This window comes from Corvus kubaryi, unplaced genomic scaffold (genome assembly GCF_017639235.1).
Source record: "Corvus kubaryi isolate FWS band 111438036 unplaced genomic scaffold, C.kubaryi_AGA036_p1.0 37264, whole genome shotgun sequence".
Taxonomy (NCBI): domain Eukaryota; kingdom Metazoa; phylum Chordata; class Aves; order Passeriformes; family Corvidae; genus Corvus; species Corvus kubaryi.
The window spans coordinates 1,039,859-1,065,526 of NW_024581079.1; the positions used below are offsets into that span (position 1 = coordinate 1,039,859).

The 25,668-nt window shown below is 39.2% G+C and overlaps 1 protein-coding gene across 3 annotated transcripts in view; it reads right to left on the bottom strand.

The window, feature by feature from the left end:
- UGGT1 (UDP-glucose glycoprotein glucosyltransferase 1) overlaps positions 1-25,469 on the bottom strand; it is a 41,623-nt gene extending 16,154 nt beyond the window's left edge. The window contains exons 1-25 of one of the 3 annotated variants that reach the window (XM_042024520.1): positions 23,568-25,469; positions 23,006-23,141; positions 21,132-21,214; positions 20,458-20,588; positions 19,475-19,587; positions 18,111-18,285; positions 16,698-16,794; positions 16,031-16,109; positions 15,730-15,830; positions 14,815-14,914; positions 13,647-13,707; positions 11,966-12,057; positions 11,119-11,269; positions 10,877-10,996; positions 9,672-9,757; positions 9,118-9,253; positions 8,068-8,199; positions 6,498-6,662; positions 6,185-6,305; positions 5,350-5,448; positions 3,996-4,019; positions 3,353-3,447; positions 2,511-2,717; positions 1,787-1,918; positions 696-826 (exon numbers count right to left, since the gene is read on the bottom strand). In XM_042024520.1, coding sequence (XP_041880454.1) covers positions 696-826; positions 1,787-1,918; positions 2,511-2,717; positions 3,353-3,447; positions 3,996-4,019; positions 5,350-5,448; positions 6,185-6,305; positions 6,498-6,662; positions 8,068-8,199; positions 9,118-9,253; positions 9,672-9,757; positions 10,877-10,996; positions 11,119-11,269; positions 11,966-12,057; positions 13,647-13,707; positions 14,815-14,914; positions 15,730-15,830; positions 16,031-16,109; positions 16,698-16,794; positions 18,111-18,285; positions 19,475-19,587; positions 20,458-20,588; positions 21,132-21,214; positions 23,006-23,130 — 2,756 coding nt within the window. In that variant the 5' untranslated portion in view covers positions 23,131-23,141; positions 23,568-25,469. Of the gene's footprint in view, positions 1-695; positions 827-1,786; positions 1,919-2,510; positions 2,718-3,352; positions 3,448-3,995; positions 4,020-5,349; positions 5,449-6,184; positions 6,306-6,497; positions 6,663-8,067; positions 8,200-9,117; positions 9,254-9,671; positions 9,758-10,876; positions 10,997-11,118; positions 11,270-11,965; positions 12,058-13,646; positions 13,708-14,814; positions 14,915-15,729; positions 15,831-16,030; positions 16,110-16,697; positions 16,795-18,110; positions 18,286-19,474; positions 19,588-20,457; positions 20,589-21,131; positions 21,215-23,005; positions 23,175-23,567 lie in introns of those variants that run through there. The other 2 variants (XM_042024518.1, XM_042024519.1) reach the window with 2 other exon arrangements.
- Positions 25,470-25,668: the final 199 nt, after the last annotated feature.

The window sequence follows — 25,668 nt, forward strand, 5'->3', positions numbered from 1 at the left end:
GTTCATACCAAACTCACAAGCCTGGTGAATTCCACTAAATTCCACAGTGCTTTCCAATGCAGCAGATAATTTCAAGTTTTTGAAAAACCTTGGCAGCATTCAAATAAACAAAAAGAAACCCCAAACCCATTGCTCTGTCCAAAACCAGCCTATGTTCAAACTATGCCCTCTTCCACCACCCCAACACCCAATGGATGCAGAAGTGCTTGGAATACTGTTAAAAGCTGTTCTGCTGGGATCCAGAATCACACAACATTTCTGCAGAACAGACTTCATGTTTAACTTACTTGACCAGCCCTTAACAGTCAAGCAGCATCACAGCAAAATGTGATGGTGGAAATGTATGGTAGAAACCATCTCCACAGCTGTGTGCTCCCACACACAAACATGCACCTACAGGGGCCTCCTGTTCTTCTGAACTTCAACATGACTTTCTTTTGATTAGTTCTTGATTACTCTGCTTTGTGCAGTAACTATCTAGAACTTTCCTTATCTCTGTCTCTTTTCCCAGTGTTTCTCTTTGAAGTTAAACACAGTTTACAGGATTCCCATAGTACTGATGGGGAAATGTATCACTAAAATAATTTTTATGTTGATAGGCCAAGCAGCACTTAAATGAATTGCAAATTAGATTCAGAAATTCGTGTTACCAAGAGTCCCAGCACTTCTCTGTGAGCCTCCTTATGTTTACTTACAGATCTTCTTCAAATCCCAGCTGCTGAATCTGAGATTTGATTTTCTGTCCCGATGTCTTTAGTATGATATTTTCAAGGAGATGAAAATCATCCTGATTGAACATCTCTCCATCCTCTAATGGGCCAATAATCTACAAAAAAAAAAAAAAAAAAAGCAGAATCAGCATTATTAGGTAAAGGCTACACTGAAAAAAATTTCAAAGATGTATTAAATAAATACTCCAGCCCAGTCTCAGTGGAAGCCAACTGTTTAGGCTGGTATTAATGTCAGTGGCAGCAGAGTTTAACAGGTAAATCTAATTATTTAGAGCCAAGAGTCCCAGACTAAGGCATAAAATACACACTTAAAATTTTCACTGGGTCAGGCACATTAAATTATACATGAAGTACTACAACTGGAAGGGGCAGTAGAATACCAGGCCAATTCTAATAGTCCAGCAAGACTCCAGCAAATCTCCCTCCTCCAGCCTTCAGAAGCTTAAAGGCTATCTAGACAAGTCTTGCTATTTTGCTAATGAGAAAAATAGAATACAACAACTCATCACCTGAGATTTTTAACCCATTGAAATATACAGCAACCACTGGGACCTGCATGGGTTTTTTCCTAACTAGAAACAGATGACAAAAGAAAACCCAATGCTGTACACAGCTGGGTTTCATTATTTACAGTGAAATGCTATTGTAACATCTTTTACCTCATCTCAGAGAAACTACAATAAAAACAGATGGTAGAAAAGACCAAGGCACCTTGGTCAGGGCAAAATACAGCATCATTTTGCCCAGTAAACTGAAGCAGCATAATCTGGCAAATTTATCATCCCCTTCTACCCCTGGACTCAATTCACTGCCAGCATGAAAGCAACTTTGTTATTGAGAGACCTGAATTTGTACCCAACACCAACAACTAACAGCTCACAGTAAAAAGAAAAGGGCACACAAGTGTGAATAAATCAAACTGGAAGTGGTCCTAAAGAGTGCTGAGACCTAGAAAAGGCTGACACTCCTGTGCCTGATTCCCAGACTCTGCTGCTCAGGATCTGCTTCTTTCTCATATGTGGAGTATCTCTCTCACTGTCTGTTGATCATCTCACCCGTCCATTGCTGATCACAGCCCTCTGCCCCTTCTTCAGCTTTAGAACATCTCTGCAATAAATAGAATGGGACAGAACAAAATCCACCTTGGGAGATTCAAAGGCTTCTTTGAAAATACTGGTATCCATACCCTAAAAGAAAAGAATACTTGACATTGAAATAGGAAGAAAACTAGACCTCTGCACACTTTTTAAAAGACACCTTTTTGTTTCCATTGAAGAACATCTTCATATCTTGCTAAAATTGATCCCTGGCCCCGTTTTCTTTGTGGTCTTAAACCTAGTTCTTGGTTGTTACCTTCACACTATCCCAACTTCTGCTGCAAAGGGCCACAGCTACTTAGACGAGTTCCCATCTTCCCAACTTTTTAAAATCTACTTTGAGAAATGCACTTGTATTTTTTTCCCAGCCTTAAAAGAAGATATTATTCTCTTAACCACCCAAGAAACAGCTGACTCACTTAAATAGATCCCTGCACCCATGCTCCTTTTCACTTTTCCAAGTTACGTAGCTTTGATGTGTGTGAGGATTTACTTTATGTTTAGATGGATCGTTATATTTAGGTAAGCCCTTCAGAGAGTAAAAAAAAACAAACTAGCAAACCCAACAGTGTTACTTTTCTCTGCTCCTGCACCTTCTGCATATGAATAAACTACACTATAAAATTCATTTGAGGAACAAGTAAAGCACCCTCCCCATGCAAATGCCAACAGACGTGCCTACCCCAACAGCAAATTCCAAGATGTCAGCTCCTGCCTCCAGTGCCTTCACAGTTTCTTCTTTTGCCATCTTGGTGATGAAGTTCTTGGCATTATTTGAGGTTTGTGTCTGCAAAGCTGCCCATATGGCTTTAGCTACAATGGTATTCTGGCTGTTGGGGTCTTCACTCGGATTATTAATCATGCTAATTCGAACATTGTTGCTGGATTTCTGTGTTTAACAAAACAGGTAATGGGAAAGTTTAAAATTTCAGATGTAACAAATATGTAATAAACACTACAGCAAAAGCTTTGCCTTTCTTAACCAGAATACCAGATTCCAAACTGGGTAAATAACAGCACAGGGTTAAAATGATGAATTAACTAATGTAACATCAAGCATTTAGCTTACATAGAGGCACCACTGGGACAGCAATCTTCTAGATAACCCTGTGCTACCTAAAAGATCCAGGACTATGGCCACCACTCAGAGTCTGGCAAACCAATGATTTAGCTGTAAGCTGTGCATTTTTGTGTTTCAATTATCCTCCCAGAACCAATGGGATGGAGCAGAGAGCAATGCCCATGTTCATCTCCAAACCAAAACACAGATATTTCAGTTTAACACCACGGGTTTAAAAGAACATTTATTGTGTTGGCATAGTGCCAAGAGGCCATTCTGTCCTAGCTTAAGATCAGCAGTGTTCCAGTCCCTACAAAAAAGATGAGGCTGGAAATTAGAGACCCTGCAAGGAGAACCAGTCTCTCCAGGTCATACCACAGGAAGGTGCACAACTTGTGTTTTACAACCCTCTACCAAGTGCTTTGTTAGCACTGCTAACCCATTTCAATGAAAACATTACCTACCTGATGTTTAATGGCATCATACAACAATTGCCTTCCTGAAGGTTTATCAAAATCACCAACAATCCAAAAAGTAACTGGTCTAACAAAGGAATCATCTGCAATTATTACAAAAGAAAAGAAAAAAAGGAGAAATTTGAGGGTGAAGGGAAGGAAAACTTCATTTTTTTCCTCATTTGGAGGTAAACTATGACACACATGCAAAGACTTCAAAAGAAATAAAATTCCATAAGAAAGCTACGGATGAACCAAAGCCATGAAGCCTGGCAAGACAAAATTAATAGCATTGGTATATTAGTCTTTATTAGGTCATTCAGAAAACCCATGTGGGACAGCATGCATTGCTCTTTCTAAGCTGCATTCTTTTAGTATTTTTGTTTGTTTGTTACCTTTCCAATTGCAAATTATAAAGAAACATATATATATATAACTTGCAGATTCCACCTGGGGCTGGAATCCAACAGACACACCACTTCTCTGTATGGAAGCTGTTAGTTTACAAAATCAGTTTTGTATAAAGACAAAAGTGCTGCAGCAATCACACATTTCAACAGCTTCCTTCACTGCCTGCTGGTTCTAAAGCCAGTGTTACAAAGGAACCAGAAAATTCCCAGAACAATATAAGAAATGCCAAAGCATGAGTTACCATAGATCTCCTTGGAAGACATTCCTGGTCAAAGAGCAGAAAGGAAAGGGAAAAAGGAGAGACACATTAATAATCTGATGGTAATCCCAATGCGTATCAAGAAGCTGCAGCGCTGTACTGGGCATAACTGAATCACTACAGTTCAGATCCAACAGCAACAAGTTTGTGCTAATTTTATTGGAAGAAGCTTGGACTTTTTCTTCCCCTCCAACAGATGGATGCTTGATTTTCATGCTACAGCATTAGTTATACTACATATTACCAGTTTCATACTGTAGGGTGAGGGCATCACTCTGAAGACTGTTTACAAATGCTGCCATGCCACTGTGCTGTTATCTTCCCTCTTTAAAAACCAGCAAGGCAGTGCTCTATCAGTGCTGGTGCTGAGCCAGCAACACATATAACTTCTCTATTACTTTAGAAAATAAATGTGGTACAGCATTACTGTAATCAGAGAGCAGTTATTAAATATCTTAAGTGGCAGAAGAGGCAGTGACCAAAAAATGTCAAGCCATGGAATTGTAAATTAATGCACTTTCCAACAAGCATGCCGAGGTGTGGATTTAATTAATGCTCTACACAAGAAACTTGTTCAAATCCAAGTGACTGAACATGAATGAAGAGCAGGCACGAGACAGAAAGAGCAATGGGAGCATTTCAGGTAATGCACATGGATGGCAGTGGCTGGAGACAGTACCATGGAAACTTGGGACAGTCTAGTAAAGACAAGAGCCAGGAACAGGAGGAACTGGGTCAAATGACAGCAGCTGATTTCTGGTATCTAACTGAAATGGATATAGGAAATACCTGATGATGTCTGGTTAGACCTGATTAGGCTCTGCACTATGTCTGTGCATGCACTTCCTACTCTTGAGAGGTACAGCCGAGTTTTAACATTTTTATGTGCAACTGTGACAATACTGCCATTGGAAAAGCAATACATGCACTGGAGCAATAAAAACAGCACTGACCACGTTAGGTGATGTCTTTTACAACAGGCAGTTAGAATTTTCTTCTGAATCCATGTAACTTTTAGCAATTTTGAATTATGAGACAGAGACCTAAAACCCCTTTTATATTTTTCATTTGCTTACACTGCTGCATTTCTGGGGATCACTTGCAGTACAGCAAGAGCAGTTTGGGTGGGACTTCATTATTCAGTAAATGGTTGGGCTGGGTTTAGAGAGGGGAACATTCTTGCTCAATGTAGATGTCGTGTCTTGTAAAAAAAAATCTTTAACAGACTGTGCCGTTACCCACAGGCCTGACAAGGCTCTGTGTGTGAAGAACTGCACATATGCTTGGAAACACACATGAAAGCAGATTTGGATTCAGAATCCACCACAGATGTTACCTTTCTTTGTTAAGTAGGTCATGCTGTTTGCAACAGCAGCTGTCTTATCTTTAGAATCCAATGTGGTAAATCGAGCAAAGTCATCCACAAAATAGTTATCTGAGGGAGAGAACAAGTATTAGATGCCAAAGCAACTACCACACGTAAAATGAAAATAAAATCACTGCTGTTACCAGAACATTAAGAACACATCCCATTTTGCTTCTTGTGATACTGCTTATGTCTCATTTTCACTGTTAATATATAGGCTGAGAAATGAATTTTGCTGTCTCACAAGTTACATGAATAACTACATTGCATATTTGATAGGCAGAAGTCAGCTGAAAGAATTGCCCAAGTGTCACTTAGTTGGCATTAGTATATGTAAATAATATACACTGAAAAATCCACTGTGTCACTATTTTTCAAGCAACTCAAAAAAGGCATGTGTAATGTCACTGTACTGCAGTCACTGTATTGGGTGTTCAAACATCTAGCAATGGAACATTTTGCTGAATCTGAAGTAATTCCAGAGATGACTGTCGACCCTGCTCAAAAGAAGGTCAGAACTAAGAAACAATCTGATGCTTTAGGCATCGAATGACTGTTCTTGGCCTTTTGCAGCATTACTAATTTCTCAACTTCACCTTAACCCCTTAAGATCTGTATAAAATCAAAACAAATTCCCATTTTGAAAATCAGTAGACATTTAATGTTGTACATAACATCTGCCCTGCACCAGGGCTGGGTCATCGCTGGGGGTGCTGTTAATGCTTTGCCACTAGAGTTTTCCACTGCAACAACAAGTCTTTCACTCAGACATTTCAGGTTTAACACAATTAAAAGCATCCCTTACTCATTCCTGTCAGATCTAGGTACTCTCTGTCAGACCTTAGGATTCTTGAGTTAATTCTTGGAACAACATTAGGCTGGTTCATGATATACTCAACCACATCTTGGTCATTAGATAGTTCACCCTGAAGGAAAGAAGAAAGAAGCATTATTTGTTACTTCCCATATAAAATTACCTTACATAACTTAAAAAAAAAAAAAAAAGCCAAAAGCAATTATGAAAGTTAAGTTGTCTTGTATAATATGTAGCCAGGGACTTGTGAATCTGTTTTGCCAAACCTAGTTTCTCTCAAGCCACAGCCAACCTCAGCACCCACCAGGTATACAGCTCGCTGGAAGATGCTTGTGGTTTCCAGGATTTTGTGCATGGTCACGGTTTCCAGGTCATCAGGATCCAGCTGATCTTTTTGGAAAGGCATTCCATTGAACAGCACCACAGGGAGAGGGCCTACACCTGTTTGCTCATAGTAAGCCCTTGCTGCCTAAAGACAGAAACAGAAGCAGCTTTAGCATGTCAGCCCTTTGCCACCAAGGTTCCTAAGAAGCTGTGCAATACCCACAGGTCTGTTCTAAACACACCCAGGATCCTTACAGCTTCTGTTAGATACAGACAAAGTTAATTTGATGCAGTGCATAAGACACTTTCTGTATCTTACACACACAAGACATCCTTGACTTTCAGAGTTTCAAAGCAAAAAAAGTTACTCCATGATACAGAAGTGCAAAATACTCCATTAAGTTCATCTTGTAAATTAATTCCAATGAGCACTTCCTGGTAGTAGCAAAAGATGCACAACAGGAAACATGACTTTGCTTGTGGAAGCAAACGCAATGCAAGCAGTGATAGCTGTAACGTGAGATAGGGTAGAGAATTTTTTTATTTTTTTAAGAATGTGTTTCTTAAACCTGTAAGAAGACAGTTACTTGTGAGGCAGGGAGTTATTCTGTCAAGACAAATTCCCCTGTTTCATGTCACCACTGCAAAATGCACTGTCACTGAATGATACCCTGTTAGAAGTTAACTAGGTTCTGCTGGTTAGAGGCTCCGGTTGAGGCCTCTCCACTCATACAGAAATGCCTGTCTTACTTTCATGGATTTTCATTTCCTTAAAATGTTTTTCTCTTCACTAGGCTACACTGGAAGAGCCATATGCATAAGAGCCTATTTGCTGTAACCCTGACTGCATTCCTTACATTTACAGATGTAGGCAGCATCACGTGCGTTACAGCGCTACTGGCGACAGAATTTTCATTTGTTTCAGAACAACAAAAAGCAAGAAACATCCCGCTATAGAACTTCAGATCAAATCTGCTTCATCTCACATATAACTGGTTCAATAGTGATTTGCCCTCCTAATTTTCACCATACAGAAAAGCATCAGCCCTAAAAATGACTTCAAGAATTATTTGCAGAAATTTGTTGGATGTCTTGCTATAGAAAAGTCATTTTGAATTCATAATCATGGCTTTATCTCACACAGTATTCAAACACTGATTCAGAAGCCCCACACTGATCCCTCCCAATGTTAAGCCTCTTGGTTTTTTCATGAGTCATTCCATCACCTTGATTTTTTTTGCAAACACTTTTAAACTCTACTGAGTCTGCATTCCGTAATGAAAGCATGACTTATGAGTCACAAGAAAGCTATCTTGGTTCTTTACATAGAGATTTTTAAAATATATATATTACATTATATGTATTATGTATATTACATAAAGCTTGTGCTGAACATAAACAGTAAAGTATTACTAGAAGTCCCCAATGTGGTAACAAAATAGTTACCTGGTTGGTAAGAGAACTGGATCAAGAAATTGTATGTAATTATATTTTCAAAACTGTTGCAGCAAAAGAAGTGGAAAAAAAAGCTCTATTTCATGAATTCTTACCTTTCTGTTTTGATCATAGGCAGAATCAATTCCCAGAATGCTGTTGACTTCCACATAAGGATACTGTTTCTCAAGAACACTAACAACATGTTCCACTTTGAGCTGGTCTCCTGTTTTTACTTTGTTATATATCTGAAAGGGGAATACAAGTTTACAGCTGCAACCATAGAGCCTCTGTCCTTATCAAAGGTAAGCTGACTTTGTCACCTGTGTTACAATAGTTATAATAAGGCATTAACAGCCAGACTGCAAAACTTATATTTATCAGCTGCAACAGCTCCTAAGCACTTGTAGCCCTTAGAAGTTTCTTGCTATACCTTGTAGTCATCCCAGTGAGATTGGAAGAAGGTAAATAAATATTTCTTTAAATAGTAACTTGTATCTTTAGTTAGAAAAGGTATCTCAGGAGGGAAAATAGTGCTCTGGGGAAAAGCCTCAAATAAAGCATATCCAAGGAGCTACCTTCCCTTCAGAACTTGGGATATGCTTATGAACAATACAACCTCACATGTAAAGCAGGTAACTCTTTCCCTCTTGAAGGCACATGATTCTACTTTGAGCTACAAATACATACCCAAAATAAAAAGAATAAAAGTAACTTTCTTTAAGTAACCACCAATTTAATATCGCAGTATGCCCCAGCTTGCCAATCTGCACAAGTATCAAGCCACAGGTGAAATCAATTTACCAGCACCTGTATTGCCCTTTAATGTGGCAAAGGTATGCAGCTGGAACAGTTCAAACCAAATTATAACAGTGAAGGGATGGTGCAGCTCAGAACTCACAGACAGAATGAGCAAAGGGACAGGACCAGAAAAACGTGCCAAAGTGTTAAGTGTCACAAGGAAACCCAGTCTCACTTGTCAAAGTTAGGTCAGAAGCACATTACAAGGACACATGTAATCTGTGGCACCAGTATTTGGAGATACTCTGCATACTAACCAAGCCAAAGAACAATTCCTTCCATCATCTACATATTAGCCCATTAACATCACCTTACATACATGGAAAATACTAAAACACTCATTTCTCTTTTAAATTAATACTTACAGACATGACAGTCTGAAAAGCATAATTGTTGTCCATTTCTTGTGCCACATAATTGTATGTCCTAAGGAGGGCAACACCAGGATCCTGAAGTCCATCAACATCCTCTGAGTCATTAACTACAAAGACCAGTCCTATCCTGCAATCACACAAATTCTCAGGTTATCAATCTATTACACTAATGAAGAATTGACTCTTCATACAACTGCTGGCTATGATCATCATCTTAGACACAGGCTTTTACTAGAATAGCCTGGGAACACGTTGAGCAGAGCAGCCAGGAATCAAATTTAGGACATATAATCTGTAACAAGTCCATCAGAATCTTGCTTTTCACCCTTCTCTCATCCAAAGCTTTAAATTTCTTTTGGACTGTTACAGAAACTGAACTCTGTTTTGCTAGTAGAGAAAGTTATACTCAAAAAATATACACATCCTTCGAATACAAGGCATGTAACATTTCTGCTGTGTCCTAGAAATGAAAATTTTACAACTGCAGAAGTCACATGAATAAAACTGATGTAAAAAAACCCCAAACATTAAAACACAGCAATTACCTCAGCGGGATGTGGTTACCAAAGAACATTTCTGCCACATTCAGTAGTTCTGCTGTGGTCTCATGAGTAGGATCTACTATCAGCACCTGTACACAAATAGCAAGTGAGAAGTTTCCATTCCCTTAAGAATTCAAGAAGGGGTTTTGATCAAAGATCACTTTATTTATGTCTCAGTGCAGAATTAGCATCAGGCCTACTTTATATGCTGCCAGGGAGATGAGACTCATTACATAAAAAGCTTCTTCCAAAGTGTCTAAGTCCATGATCTACAGTACCCAGTCTAAGCAACTCCTTTAACCAGAGGAGACAGGACTCCTTACATGATACCTTTACCTCAGTATAGCCTGGCACTGGCTCCTGCCTCTGCCTGCACACAGATCCACCCACTCCCACATCCCTGGCAGACAGGCATTTGTCAGAACTGAGCAACACTTGCTCTGCTCAGTGTCCTGGAGAGCCAATGTTGCCAAGATGTTCTCTGCTGTCCCAACCCAGACAGAACTGGGCCGTTCAGACTGCATGTAGGGCCCTTCATTCATGCAACTGTTGTCTTATAATTTAAAAATCTCTGTTAAAAGTATTGAATTCCAGAGAAAAAGGTAACACATCAATGCTCCCACAGCTTCAGATGGTTCAAGTCCCTATTTTCCCCTAATCAGAGTTCTTTTTTTCCATAAGGCCACTTTGCTACATGATAAGGGTTACAGTGCACAATTTGCAAACTCTTCATCAGATCTAAGTTTAAGTAATTTACCTACAGACTAAAAGGACACCTAGAACTAAGCTGTTGAGCATTTATTCAACTCTTGGTGCATGAATGCTTTCTAACTGAAACAGCTGTAGTTGATCTTACCTCTGCTAAGAAGACAACAGTTAACAAATTTGACAGATTTCAGTAACCAACTTCAGGTATTATGACAAAGTTGCAACACACCAAATTGTTATTTATCAGATGATAATTTTGTCCATTGACAAAACAACTGGTGGCATCTAATAGAAGCCAGAGAATCATGCTCAGTAATCTCTGAATCTCAGCCATAACTTACTAATATGAGGAGAACAAAACCTGTTAGAAAAGCATCCTCTCTCTCAAGCTATTTAAGTGACAGGGAATCCAGTGTGTATGTGAGGTAAGCTACAAAAGCTGATGTTCCTGCTCTTGAGAAAACAAAATGCACATTTCATCTAGTCAGATTATTACTTACAAAATTATGGAAGTTTTTTCTAATTTGTCTGATCACACCAGGAAATGTGGGACGCAGCAGTTCTTGCACACTGGAGGGCCAGGAATTATACCGACTATCAACTTCAAGATTGTTGATCCACTAAGAAAAAGTAAAGGCATTTAAGTGATTGACAATCCTCCTGCTCTGGTCTGAGACAAAAATATTTCCCAATCAGACACTATATTGAGAACTGTATAATTAAGAAACAATTTCATACTCACTGAAATTGCAGGACTTCTGATGTCCACAGCATAGTCAGAATCTGAAGGCTGGATATTCAACTTGAGAACATTGTGTAAGGAAAGCCCCTCAATCCCTAAGCTGTGCAGGCCCTCCATAACACGGGCTTCATTGCGGAGCACATCGATCAAGCTGCAAGGAAAAGCAAACTGGGGTTAAATTTTAATGCCACAGCAAATAACTTGTTCTTACCCTAAGGGTTAACAGATGAAAGGTACAAACAAGCCTGTCATGTCCGGGCATCAGTTCTTATTTATCATCTGTTTCTTATTGTCATAAGAAACTTGAGATAACTTAAATCTATTCACTTAATATTTCTAGGGAAAACTACTTTAAATCAGGATAACTAATCCATTTTTTATATCTATCTATCTATATATATAGATATATATGTGTGTGTGTGTGTAGTTTCAATTCTGTATTATTGAAACACATCTTGACAAAGATACAGGGTGGTTCCCAGATGAAAAATTTACAGTGGTTTATCCTTTGAGAATCAGTCTGCTGTCTTCAGAATAAATCTGGATGCTGACAGTCTGAGAGACCAAAATCTTGCTAGTCACAGCACAGGTCAAAAGAACAGCACAAAGGTGACTTCCCATTCCAATCTTCAAGGGTATTCCACTTTCCACATTAGATTTTTTTGTTGGAAATGCACTTGAATAGGACAAGGAACCATGATTTGCTTTTTACAGTACTTACCAATCAAACCTAGTCTAGATTATGAAGCAGGTTCAAAACTGCCTAAATAACTTTATCATTCATGCACAAACAGGATGCAAGTTTCTAAACAGGATACAATTATTGTGAAAAACAAAACATTCCTACCTAAATATGTCCTGAGTGTCTAAATCAATAAGTAGTCCATTGATGAACAGGGCAGAATCTCCTGGTTGCAATCCTAATGTTCCTTTGAAATACTAAAAAGAAGCAGGAAGCCATTAGAAGAGTGCTCTGCACAGAAAATACTATTAAAGAGTTTAACGTGTTTTTTTCCAATACATCTTGTCTTGCAGTACCAGTTACAAAGTTCTATTTAGAGGCATGATGAACACTGAAGGAGAAACATTGTACTTGGATATTTTACAGCATTACCATCATGAAGACTGTGAGCAAAGCAAACAGAGGATTACAAAAGTACCACTTGAAGTACCAAGAACAGGAAAGTAGCTTCTAATCAGAAAAAAAAATCTACATTTTTGTATTAAATAGGCTCCCAAAGAAAATCTGAGTGTTAAATTGTATCTTTCTGTGGATAACTACATAGTAAACTCTAACATAATAGCAGCAGTGAACTTAACTAGCAAATAACACCCACACAAAGTGAGGAGTGCAAAGAACAGCTCTGAAGGGCAGGGTTAGATATAGCCTGGTCTGGAACTAGTGGCCCAGGTATTCTCTGAATAAAAATCAATCCACAAAATCATGGGTTTACTTGTGGGCCAGAGTCTGATCTAACACATAACAGAAAGGCCACCAGGTAGCTTTAGCTTGGACTTCCATCCTATACTTTGTCCCTTCCAGAACCACATGGGACAAGGGTGTCAAACCCCATCCTTTCTCTTCTGATTTTATCACTACTGAACAGCAAGGCATTTCTCTCTCAGAACAGGAGTCTCAGGGGACTTGTAAGTAGCTCTGCATTTACTACTAGACTCACCAAATATCACTGATTAGATGTCTAAACAATACATGTGTACTTAACATACAGGGTCTTTTTTCTAACAATACCAAATGAGACTGAAATGTGTGAATAGAGCAATGTAGCTCATATAGCAAACCCTGCTGTTTGACTTTTTTTCATTACTATCTTAAAATTTTTGTTTTGCACTCCATCCAGACCACACTACCTGGCATATTTTAATTGCACAAACTTCTGTACGAAAGCCTGTACAAAATTCCCAAGTGGTTGTTGGTTTTTTCAGTGCTTTGCTAATGCCAAGTACAGAACTGAGCTGTCTGAAACACTTCTGCAAATACAGAGCCTACTCAGTGACCTCCAGAGGCCTCTCATGACCTGGGAGGGGGGGGGTTTAAGATGCTGTTTCAAAGCACATCTAGACTTAGCTTGTAAATTCTATCCCTTCACTAGTTTCACTCTCAAAGCACCGACACTGGAACCATTTCCTCCACACAGTATGGATCATTCTAAAGCCACGGCAGGTTTTGAATTTATTCTGTGACTTCCTGATCCTGATCACTGATACATACAGATATCTAAACATCACGTCAAATTGGATAATGAGAAATAATTTTCTTCTGCATCCTTAAAACTGTACAAAGATTTTTAATATAGCTGCTTTTCAAGCAATAAATTTCTAACAAGAGAAGTATTTTCATATTTGAGCAAAGAAGCTTAGTTATGTTCCACATCCATGTTTGAAAATCCACCACTTCTTCACTTCCCAGATGCATACTATAAAGTTGTGTGTGAAAACACTGGGTCATATTCTTGAGCAACATGTAAACATAAGTGCAAAGGCACTGTGTTACTTTCTGGGCACATTACCTTTTGGTTCTCTTCAATTTCTGCTCTGAGTTCCGAAGAAACAACTGTTTTTGTTATGGCCCTACAAAAATAAAAACATCATGCTATGAATCATCTTCCTGTTTATCTGCTGGACAGATATCTACTTATCCTACCTTTTGTACCTTACATATTAAGAAAATCTTCTAGTGTAAAGAGATGCAGCAAGAAGCAGTTGCACTTGGTGATACCATTAAATAGTAGGATGCAGCATTTTTCTTACACTGTATAATCCAGCAGCACAAAAATGTTAACCACATGCCAATGCCCAGTGTCTAATTTCACATTACCCATAATATAAGTGTGCAGCTGACAAAAATGTAAAGATGGAGGCTGTCAACAGAAAATAGGGGATTTCACTCCTCGTGGTGGGCTCCCATTCCTTTCCTTACTTTGAATCTAGTGATTGCATCATCACAGAGTGGGCAAGTACAGCCCATAGATCAGACTGAAAACACAGTAAAATGCAATGCCTGCCTTAAGAAGCTCTAAACAGCACCTTAATATCAGGTAATGGGAAATAAGACCAGAAATGAGATTCTTTTTACTCTCATCTCAGGTGTATCTCCACCTACTCAAAAAGGAGGAGTTTCTATGATATTATCTTCACAATCCGGGCAATGGAATTTATCAAGAGAAATATATCTCCAGACTGGCTGGCCATGCCAGATCATTACTGAATTTTTTGAGACTGATTTGAATATGTTAAAGACAGTCACTGACAAAGTGCAAAAACCAGTGGAATTGCACATCAGCCTCTGACATGAGAATGACTGGGCTGTCTGGCAAAGTGGAGCCCAGAAGAAGAGTGGGACCCTGTGAATAAATAAATGTTAAGGCCACCAAACAGAAAACCCAGCCAATAAACTCTTGATGACTTCATGCAACAGGTTTAGACTCATTTCACAATAAAACAGCATGGGCAGTTCTGGCAAATTTTCTACCAGTCCACATCAGCTGCCATCCAAGAAAAACACCATGAAATCCTCTTTGTAACCGTAGGCTGAAGAACTTCCCAGCATAAACATTCCCCAGTGTTTGCTTCCAGCTAAATGAAAGTCAGAATTAACCCAACCAATGCTGCTTGTCTCAGGTCCTGCTCAGGAAAAGGAGAGTAATAAAACTTTCTAGGAGTCAAAATTAAAGTTACCTGGCCTTTGTAGGAAAGTTCTGACTAAGATCTTTCATGACCATCAGAGCATCCACAGGAGGAGCAGTCAAAATGCGAGCAGCAGTTTGAAAACTCAAATCTTAGAAGTGAAAAAACAGAAGTCAAGAACTCAAAACTGAAAACAAGGCAATGCAGAGACATCTTAACTTTAGCTTTCAACTTTTTTGCCTGTTGTCTAAGAAAATTCACTTTCTATCTGCACCTATAGATACTTCTTCTAAACTCATCCTCTTTGTATTCAGCTTCTGTGTGTTGCCTTGAAGTAAGCAACCCTTTCCAACTGAACCAGTGTATGCTGCCTACAGGTTGCTTCAGTGAGTCCAGACCAGCACTCTTTTTTCTCTGGCTGAGGTGGGAGGATCTGCCCTTCCACTGGATATAGGTAGATTCTACATTCAGCCTTTAGAATTACTCTTTTTGAGAGGATGAAAAGCCTTTTCACATGCCTTTACAGATGTTTTCCAGGGAATGAGGCCAGATTGGCATGTAATTGATTTTGAAATACAGTTTTCCTCTGGTCTTGAGAAATCTCAATATTTCACATCAAAAATGTGCTCACAGAAAGAAACTTTACATTCCTTCCTTTTCTGCATTCAGCAGACCATACAAGCAGTCAGTTTAAGAGCAAGTAGCTTACTGTACTTCACAATATAGAAAACAATCCTCATGTCAGAAGTCCTGTGAAACAATCCTAAAAGCTATTTCAACAGGACTCCACAAAAAAGGCACTATAGAAACACAAGCCTTTTCCAAGTGAGACTGAATGAAGGAATTTACAGTCAAACTCTGTCAACTGTACACAACCACTAACAACCTTGATTGTGTAGAACACCAGAAAACATAATTTACACTGAGTTTTTGTAGACCATAACTGAAAGCCTTTATCCAGATTACCTTGTAGCTGCCATACTTTCAAAGGTGCCATTTCATTGGTACTTTCCACGAGGTGTTTTCTGAGCTCTTTCAGCTCTTCTGACAAATCAGGATACAGCTGCCTAAAAGGATACAAGGATCAAACAACTTCTGTGGTTTCCTATAAGAAAGTCTGCTGCTAATTTAAAAGAAACTACCACATTAAAAAGGTAGGCTGCTAACACATACAGCAAACTCAGACATGTAAAAAATAATAACAAAGCAGAACACTGGCATTTCTGCAAAAGGTTTTTTGACATGATGAAGTCCAGCTGAGCTTTACCTTAGTTTTCCAAAGAGAAATCCTTGCACTTCATCAATAGGGTCATTTTCATCTATGACTGTAGCATTCACATCTGTGCCTGTGAACACACAGAGAACACCACTAGCACCAAGCTAGTCACAAAGAGAAAAGCAGGAAAACCTGGGTTTTGTATGTGAATGTGCACACGTAAAGAAAAAGTATACACACAGATTACACCATCAAAATAGTTTTGGCAGATGCATGGGAGTTTGTAGAACAGAGATCAGAGCTCTATAAAAGCAGCAAAGGCAAAAAAACCACGCAGAATTCTAAGTTCTGTCTTCCCAAAAAAAAAAAACCCAGGAACAGGGAACACATTCTCCTCTGAGGATGGATCAGTTAAAGCAAATTAAAGTAGAGAAACTGCTTTACACCTGCAGAGAAGCTGGCTATCTGGTAAAAAATTAGCTGCATTAGTGGTGCCATTACTAAGATCTAGTCCAGGGCCATGACTCCAGCATTTCACAAGGACAAAAGACAAGTGCCATGGCAAAGATATGCTTCATCAGGAATATGCTCCCAGAGGGGATTTCAGAGCTCAGGAAAGAAAAATATCTGCAATTCAGACATCCACAGCAAAACAAGTATAAAATTACCTTGGCAAAATTAAAATGTTCACATTAAAATACTTAAAATAATAATTCACCTTTCACCTGGGTATCATCCTTGGCCTTATATTCTGTACTTTTAATAGCCAGTTCTACGCCATAGCCAGAGAGGTAAACCTTTTCTTTGCTGGGATTCTGTAAGGAAAAGCCAACAGTGTGATATTGCCATCTTTGTTTTGATCCACAGATTAAAAGCTGCCACTCCCCAAAGCTAAGAAATCTCAGTCTGGTATTTCAGACACAACTGGTAATAAGAAACAAACACAGTGAGTGACTCTGCAGTAACATACTCTAATAAAATTATTTCCTACTGTATTTCAACACACTTCTTGAAGTTCAGCAAGCAGGAATTATCTCTATGAACCAAAATACCATCAAAATCCACAAAGTAAAGAGGAACACAAAACAATGTTTTCAGGATTCAGTGTGTGAGCAAGGCAGAGGGAGACAGACTCCTATCATCAAATCACAGAGGGTGGAAAGGAACTTCAGCTGTGAAGTTCAAAAATGACACATTCACTGAAGAGTTACCACAGAGAATGACAAGAAATAAAATAATGACAAAAGACAGGTGCATAATTACTTCTGCCTTTAATGAGAGGAACATGATCACTTTCTAAAAGTATTCTGAAGTATATAGGGGTCACATAACAGTACCAAGATCTAAAGTGTAATACACTGAGTTTTGAATGTAAGTACTCCTCCCAACACTGATAAACAACTACTTCCTCTTATAAAAGGTAAGTGCTGTAGGCAATGTATGACTGTATTTTATTAAAAGTACAGTATTAGAAGTGAACCAGCTCATGCCCTTTTTTTTTTTTTTTTGCCCCACATTCAAGCCTGACTGCTACACTGCAGGTTTTGGCAATAGTTAGTAATATTCAGGTAACAAATCAAAGAACTCCAATTTTTCATAGCTTTTGAAATGTAGTTTTAAATACTAATCCAGTGGCCATGGACAATTTTGTGGAGGAAGATGGAAACCAGGATAAACTGCACTAGGAATGGTAAGTGGTTCTGTAAAAAAATTGCTACAGAAACATTGCCTTTCATTTGAAAATGGTACCTTAATGTTAATCCTTGCTTTTTATATCAAGTAACTAAAGTAACTAAGTGGCCTGACTGTGAAAGCTCTATTTCCTATGATCTAATATGGGTAGAGAAACACTTTTTTTTTTTTACATTAAAGTCTCTAATTAATCTGGAATTTAAGTCTGGATTTGTGAAATCAAACAATCTTATTTAAACAATCAGGAGATTTAAAATATTCTGTATTACTCAGCTACATGCAACAAAAAAGTAAAACTCTGAGTATTCCAAGTAAATGAACAATGACAGCAGGCAAATGTCAATTTAAAGGGAACAAAGCTGGGTCCGTTTTCTTTTTGAAAACCAAGGCCAGTTACTCTGTTTCAAATACCTCTGTTACAATGCCCAAATATACTTACAGCAATGTAGTGTCTGAGGACATAAGTGATTTCTCCTGCCTCAGCCTTTGAAACAAGGCTCCTGTGGTTTCTGTAGAACTCCTCTGAGCCAATCTCAGCATAAAGTATGACCACAGGACTTTCGGGGTTTGATGCTGGGTACTTGTGGTCCCCCTTGAAGAGAAATGGCTTTGGCCTAAGAGGAGACAGTGAAGAATGGCACAGTGTGACTCACAGCATCTCCTCACTCCATGCATGATGCACATTTCTTCCCCTGTTTAATCACTGCTCCTTTTTCACTGAATACATATGTCAAGCTATGCCCACAAATTATATCAAGGCTGGCAGCACTTGATGCACGCTGACAAAAGCTTTGTGCAAAATGAACACATGAAAAGGAAACAAGTGACTAAGAGCTATTTTGAATCTAATATGATCCTAATTTGAAAAATGAACATCTTCCCTTAAATTTCCAAGTAACTTTCTCTCCCCACGGTGATTCATAAATTCTGTATGAAAAATTTAAAAGGCTGACAGAACAGATGTGCCAATTCATTTGAACCTGGTCCTTGGCTTAGTATACAAACAAGAAGGTGAATGAGAAGCCTATTTTCAGCTACTTTGCTTACATTTTGTCTAAAGTGCAATGAAATACTTAAAATATTCCATGTGAGCTATAGATGCCATATGTCTGCACACTGACAAAAAACTCCTTATGCTTAAAAGAACTAAATTACCAAGACTACAAAAAAATCAGATTGAATACAAAAATGTTTTCATATTATGAAAACAAACTGAAATGTAAGGATTTGGGTTGGTTTTGTTGGGTTTTTTTTAATAAGTATTGTATTTTATACCTTCTTTTTGTTATTAGCAGTTACAATCAAGTTCTGTTCTTGTAGAGGAATCTGAATTTTAAATATATTGTGGTAATGGTTTTCTTTGTCAATGCTGAGAAAACTACACAGAGAAAAAAATACTGTTCATGCTTTCAGCCACTCATAAAACAATTTGTTACATTAACTCTCATTTGAATATGCAGCCCAGCTCCTTTTGTTTTCCCTACATACTGAAGGTTTGACACACTCCTGAGAATTCCTACTGTCCTTCAATAGTTTCCAGCTATTTCTAGAATTTGTTTCCAAATTTTCCTGTGTACATTCCTCTTCCCAGCAGAATTATCAAAGAGCACGGGATAAGAAAACAATCATTGCAATCTGAATTAATACCAAATAAGAGACTGCCACTCCTGTGCAAACAAGGGACAGGAGAAATCAACACTGAAGAACATTGAAACAACAGGTTTATTACAACCTCCTTGCAGCAGTAAGTCTAACAGGTTAAATTTTAAGAGCTAATCCAATAATTGGAAATTAAGCAAATACCTGTCTGAAGCTGCCTGTAAAAGGTTTCCAAGAGAGTCAAATTCACATGTTTTCTCCCCATGCACAACAAAAAACAGGGTACAGTCCTTTGGTGGAGATTCATCTGCTGCTATCTGTATAAAATATTTATAATAATGCAGGTTGAATGTTTGCCCTTAGAACAAGTGAAAATTACAACAGTGTAGCTGTGCAGCAAACAGTACCATTTCCTACATTCCAAACTAGTACTTCTTCCATGTTTATGACATCATTTAAATGCAAGGTGAAACTGCAAGATGGAGAGTTAAGCCTTAACTTATTTCTCAGTCTGTTACTATTAGCTGTAAGGTTAATTGCAGTATAGAAAGCAAGGCTTGCAATTCTAGGCGTTGTGGTTGAGGGTTTTTTTGGTCTTAGACATCCCAAACATCTGTATTTGTTAAATATCAAATGACAAAATGACTCCAGATGAACAAGGAAGATGTTTTACAGTATTACTTAAATAAAGCAGTAATGTGAGACAATTTGCAATGAATTATATGATACCCAGAGATTAAAAAAGAACAGAGAACACAATGAACTTTAATTTATGGTTTCTAATCACTATATATATATATATACACACACATATATATGGATTACTATCTTCAAGTAAGTTCAGCTGAGCAACAGGAACAGCAGCAGCATCACAAGTACCAGTGGAGCCATAGGGATGGTCCTCATAAAAATCTTCACACAATTATTGGTGCAGCAGGCACAAAGATATGCAGACATGTCCAAATTCCAACTCTTTAGCCTACTCTACACAAAAATTCAGTGCCTCATTAAATTTATATATAAATATAAATATAAATAAATATAAATATCCACTCTGTAGCTCAGATGTACAGAGCAGTTAACCAGTTCAGGTGTTTTATACTCTCAAATGTTTCCTTCCACAGCTCACTCCTTCCTGAGCCTTGGTAAAATGCTCTGCACATTGTCTGAGCATTTCCTGTACTAACCTGTTGAAAAGCTTGAACTGTTGCAGAATAAGAGCGTAAAGACAAGGAAAATTTCAACAAATTCTGCTGCAAAGGTGACAGAGTCTGGCAGGCTACTTTCAGCATTTCCTGGTAAGAAGAATAATCACTACCTGCAAAGTCAAAGTACAAACAGTTATCTTTCTATCCCATAGTCTCATTGAAGAGGGGCTTCTCATCTTAGTGTGATTTATGTCAACAAAAGCCCATGACATGAATTCTAAGTAAGCACGTGACCATCCCTCCTCCGTTTTCATTACAGCCAATTCTACAGAAAGATGAGAGTGAACTTCAATAGACATCCATGAAAGTACACTTGAATACATTCTTGAGGCTGTAAACATGGGCTGGGGAAGAGGGAAAAAGTTAAGAGCTCCCATTTAATTTCAGCTGAGAAATAGTAACACAGAGAAAAGGCATTTGAAATATTTCATACTTCATGTTGAACGAGGATCTGGCAAGCAAAATGTTTCAGACTCATCCACTACAGCTTTTGTCAAATGGATATCCAAAAGCCTTGAGCACATTACAGCAAAAAGTATCACTGAAATTAGTATTTTAGAAGTCAAATGAGGACTAACACAATGGAAGACAAAATACTGTGGTATATTTTTCAACTATCAGTCAGCATCAAGAAAAACACTGCAAAAACTTACCATCATGCTCAGCTGTCTTAATATTCTCACTGGCTTCAACAAAATTCCAGAATTTTTCTTGACCTTCTTCTGATAAAAATTCACTAGGTAAGATGAGAAGAGTGAGCTAGATCTACAAATTTTCTCTCGAGTTACAAATCTAGTACCTTGTAATGCTTTACAGAAAGTTAGTACCTACCATGTATTCACCTGTATCAGAAAACTATGTTACCAGGAAAAGCACTCCAGGAAAGTTAAAAACAAACAAACCCAAACAAATAATAGTTGCAGACCAGGACAAACACACAGTACATGAAAGCAGCTTGTAAGGCACCTACAGATCCTTTAAATGCCACTAACAGGCTGCAGTGTCCATCCTGGTAGCTCTCCTCCCTAACACATTTCTTTGCTATCTCTCTCTTATGAGAAACACATTTTTGTTGATTTTGCTGAAACAAACTGCAGATTACTGTAATTATCAGCTTTGGTAGTCTTTGGTGGAAGTTTTCTGTTTGCTTGCTCTTAGACAAGCAAAAAGAGAAGTCACAGCTTCAAATCATGTTATAATTCCCATATATTAAGCATCTAATTGGGCACAAATACAAGGTTAGATAATGAAATTCATTCTCTAAACATTGCTAACCACGAGTACTGTATCATGTCCACACATGTAACATACTTGCTGTGCTAAAGGATGCTACAACAGAAGATTTGGAGCCCGCCCACTGCCACAGTAACTTGTGTGTTCCCATCCAAGGGCAAGTGCTGCTTAAACACCTGGGTAACAAACTGCAGTGCTGGGCTGAGTACAGTGAGCAGCAGGAGTGATCTTACACTGCAGTGCTGCATCATGCTGCAGTTCACCCCAGGTGAACAATCCTTCCCTACCCAAAGTCTTTGAATGCAATGGATCAAGTCTTTGGCACATGATTTTGATTATTTGCTTACTGTTTCACACTCTCTTAGGTTGAGTTTCACACAGTCTCACAGTGTCAGGGTACTTAAATCTTGGCATTAACACCTGTGCTTTGCATTTTACTACTTAAAGAATTTTCAGTCTTCAGCTTCTCCAGAGCAGGTTACAGAAAAGTGATTTCACCTAGGACACACCTGTCCTCTGAACGAAAGCCATGCTCGTGTGAATGAAACCCAGCAATGCTCAACTATTTTCATGTGAAACAATCTGCAGTAAAACAGACAAAATTCCACATTTGGCAATACCCTTAAGTGATATAAAATTAGGCACACAGGAACTTAAAATTCTAAAAGTCCTACTGACATCTCCAAACTAAAACATGACAAAATTAAACAGTGGGGGATTTCAAAAGTGCTAAGCAGACTGGCAGTGAAAAGACAGCGTTTTGCTTTCTTTTTACACAACATCTTAAAGAAAAAAGTCTTTAATACCACAGAACAAATGTTCCCAGGGTGACTTGCACAACTCTTAACAAAGCAATTGACTTTAATCAATGCACAACTCACATGAAGAAAGTTAAACTCAAGCTTTACTGAGCTAAATACACACAAGCAGGAGACGTGTATCAAAACCCACAAAGCCTACAACACTGAAGTAAAATACATTTAGCTATGGAATCTTACAAGACCATGCTAAACTCCTCTATCTCATGCTTTGAGTAAAATTTCATAAAAAATACCAACTATGTAATTGTTAATGGTTATTAATGTTTGTTCTAATGCATGATGAAAGAATTTAGCACACAAAACACCTGCTACTGTCTCCTCTAAAATACTCCTCCCATCTCCCCCCACACAGCACGTTCCATGTTATTACTGTTGGTAGGGACCAGAAACCAAAGTGCCACATAAACAAAGAGAACACTTTATCCTCTAAGAATATTCTGATTTGACAATGAAAAAAACCACAATGCACTTACCTTGTTTCAAGGAGTAAAGGAGTTGAAGACCACTTTGTAGTTAGAGATGTTGTCACAGCCTTAGAATCTGCTTTTACAAGTGAAGAGCTGAGCCAGATTCCAAGAACTGCAATAAGTATTTCCATTTTATAGAAGGCTGAAAATGATGAAAGAAAATAATAAGTTTTGCATTGTCTCTTCTTACAAATACAGGATCTCACATATCCAAATACACTGAGATGTATTTTAAGATTGCATTTAATGCAATACATTAATGAGATGATCATCATCTCACCTGGGCTCACAAAATCAGAAACACTATGAAAACTCGAACAGAGGCAAGGAATTTACAGTCTTACTCCTGAGATGCAATTAAACCTAAACCAATTCCAGCTTCCTCTGTGTTTATGCTTTCAAATAAGCTTGCTTCTGTTCCGGGACACCAACACCACATTCTACTTGCTTTAAGAGGTATTGCAAACTGCACTTATTTCAGATTGGGTGGGAAAACAGCCTGCTGTTCATTTCACGGGAGGTGAAGTCACACCTTGTGTTAGCACAGATTCAGCAGCTGTGGACTAACCAGAATCAGATGACCCAGGCAAGGATGAGGTCCCCCAGTTACTACTTCAGGTTCTGCTGGGCACAGCAGACTGCTTCTTTGAGGAATGAAGAAACAAGTATTTCCCAGCTGCACTAAGCACCACCAAATTTAAAAGCTGAAAAACGAACGAAATAATGCAAACAGACTCAAATGATACAACCTACTGTGACAAATGAGCCAAAAAGAAAAATTTATGACATTTCTTTATTGTCCTTCATGTGTATTTTCAAGCCTTTGTATTCTCTGGCCTACACAACAAAATAAAGCCGAGTGGAACTTCCTTGCCAACAATTCTTCAGCTTATGGAAGACCTGAATTCTTCTGTTGGCTTTCCATTACAGTCTCCAAAATTTCAAGCTTTTTTTGCCCCTCTCTGACTGAAGTATATTTATATTTACTACACCCCCAATATGCACTCAGGTACTCTTTCATTTCTTTATCCTTTTTTTTCTCTGGATAACTCATTTTCCATGTCCCCCCTGCACCTGAAAAAACATCCTGCTCCAATTCTACATATATCACACCCAATAACCTGCCAGGATCTAACTTCTGTCTCTTTTTTATTACTATCTCAACGTAAAGAATAGGGTTATATATCTATAGCTCTAAGCTACCTGTATATATACACAGACAAACAAAGCAAATCCTACTCTCTTTAAAAGTTTATACCCCTCCAGCCAAATGTTTCCCAGCAATAACTCAGACATTGTTCTTTCTCTGGGGATAAAAGCAGAAGTTCCTGCTGTGATATCCAAAGAGCAGCTTGGTCAGCTGCACACGACATTTGCTTTATGCCACACCTGGGAAGCAGACAGATGGCATCACAGAATGGTCACAGCCATCACTCCCGGGGTGCAGAGAGGGAAGCTCAGCCAATATTTGTGGAGTGAAACATTGGCTTCTGCCAAGTACAACAAAAGGACACAGTTCACAGTTCCTCCCAGAGATGGGTCCTTCTTATTCTCTGCAAATCATACACTGGAGTTTGGAACAGGTAAATGAATACACTGAACAGCATTCTCATGCCTAAAGCTCCTATGCTGCTCTCTTGTGCCTGCTTTCCCACTCTGGGAAAGACTGTAATAAAAGCCTTTTTCCGCACGAAATAGGAAAGAAACCAAAGGACACATCTGTCACCTGACACAGTTTAGCCAACTGAAAACCTGCAGATTAGAAGTATCTACAAGCCCTCAATAATAACAGCCATAAAACAAAGGAATGACTGGTATCTCAAAGAAAAATACACCACGGAAAAAGGGGCAAGAGGCACGGGAATGAACATAAGTGACACAAAAAGATTCAGCTCTGTGCTAGGTAACAAAGCAAAACCCAATCTGAATTATGACATTGCAAAGCGGATTTTTCACACCCCAGCTGTAAATATTTTTCCTCCTTATTTTTCCTCCAATTACTCTGTTTAAAATACTTCCGGAAACTTGGACATCCAGCCTTGGGGAAAGGAATAAATCAGCCCACATTTACAGTCAGTGCCCTCTGCCATGTCCTGTGAGGTCGGGCTGGTAGCGAGCGGGCGAAGCGCTGCAGTGCACGGAAGGGCAAAGGCGAGCGGGACGGAAGGGCAAGGGCTGCTGCGGACACAGCGCTGAGCTCCCTGGACCGATACCGGGCACGGCGAGGATCACTGGTAACAGCGATCACTGACAGCTCGGCAGGCTCTGTGTAAGCACGCCCTTTAAAGCTGCCGTGCTACGGATACTGAAACCAAACGACGGCGATTAACTGGTCAGCCCATGACCAGAAATGCCTTGTTCCAGCTGCCGGTCGCCGCCAGCCCCCTGTCACTGAAGCGCTGAGCAGCCGCACGGCAGCTCCGGGCCGCCCAGGGCTCAAAACACACATCAAACCCGGGCCGTCAAGTGGTTAATGGTGCGCGGCATTAAACCCGGGCACAGCCTCTGCCGCCGCTCCCCGGTCCCGCTCCACTCGTGCGCCCGCGGACCGACCGCCCGACCCCCGCGGGGCGCGGAGGCCGCTCGAGGGACCCCGCCGGTGTCGGCCGCGCAGCGAGGCTCCCCTCCGCGGGGCTGCGGCGCCCGCGCCCGGCCGCCCGCCGCCACCC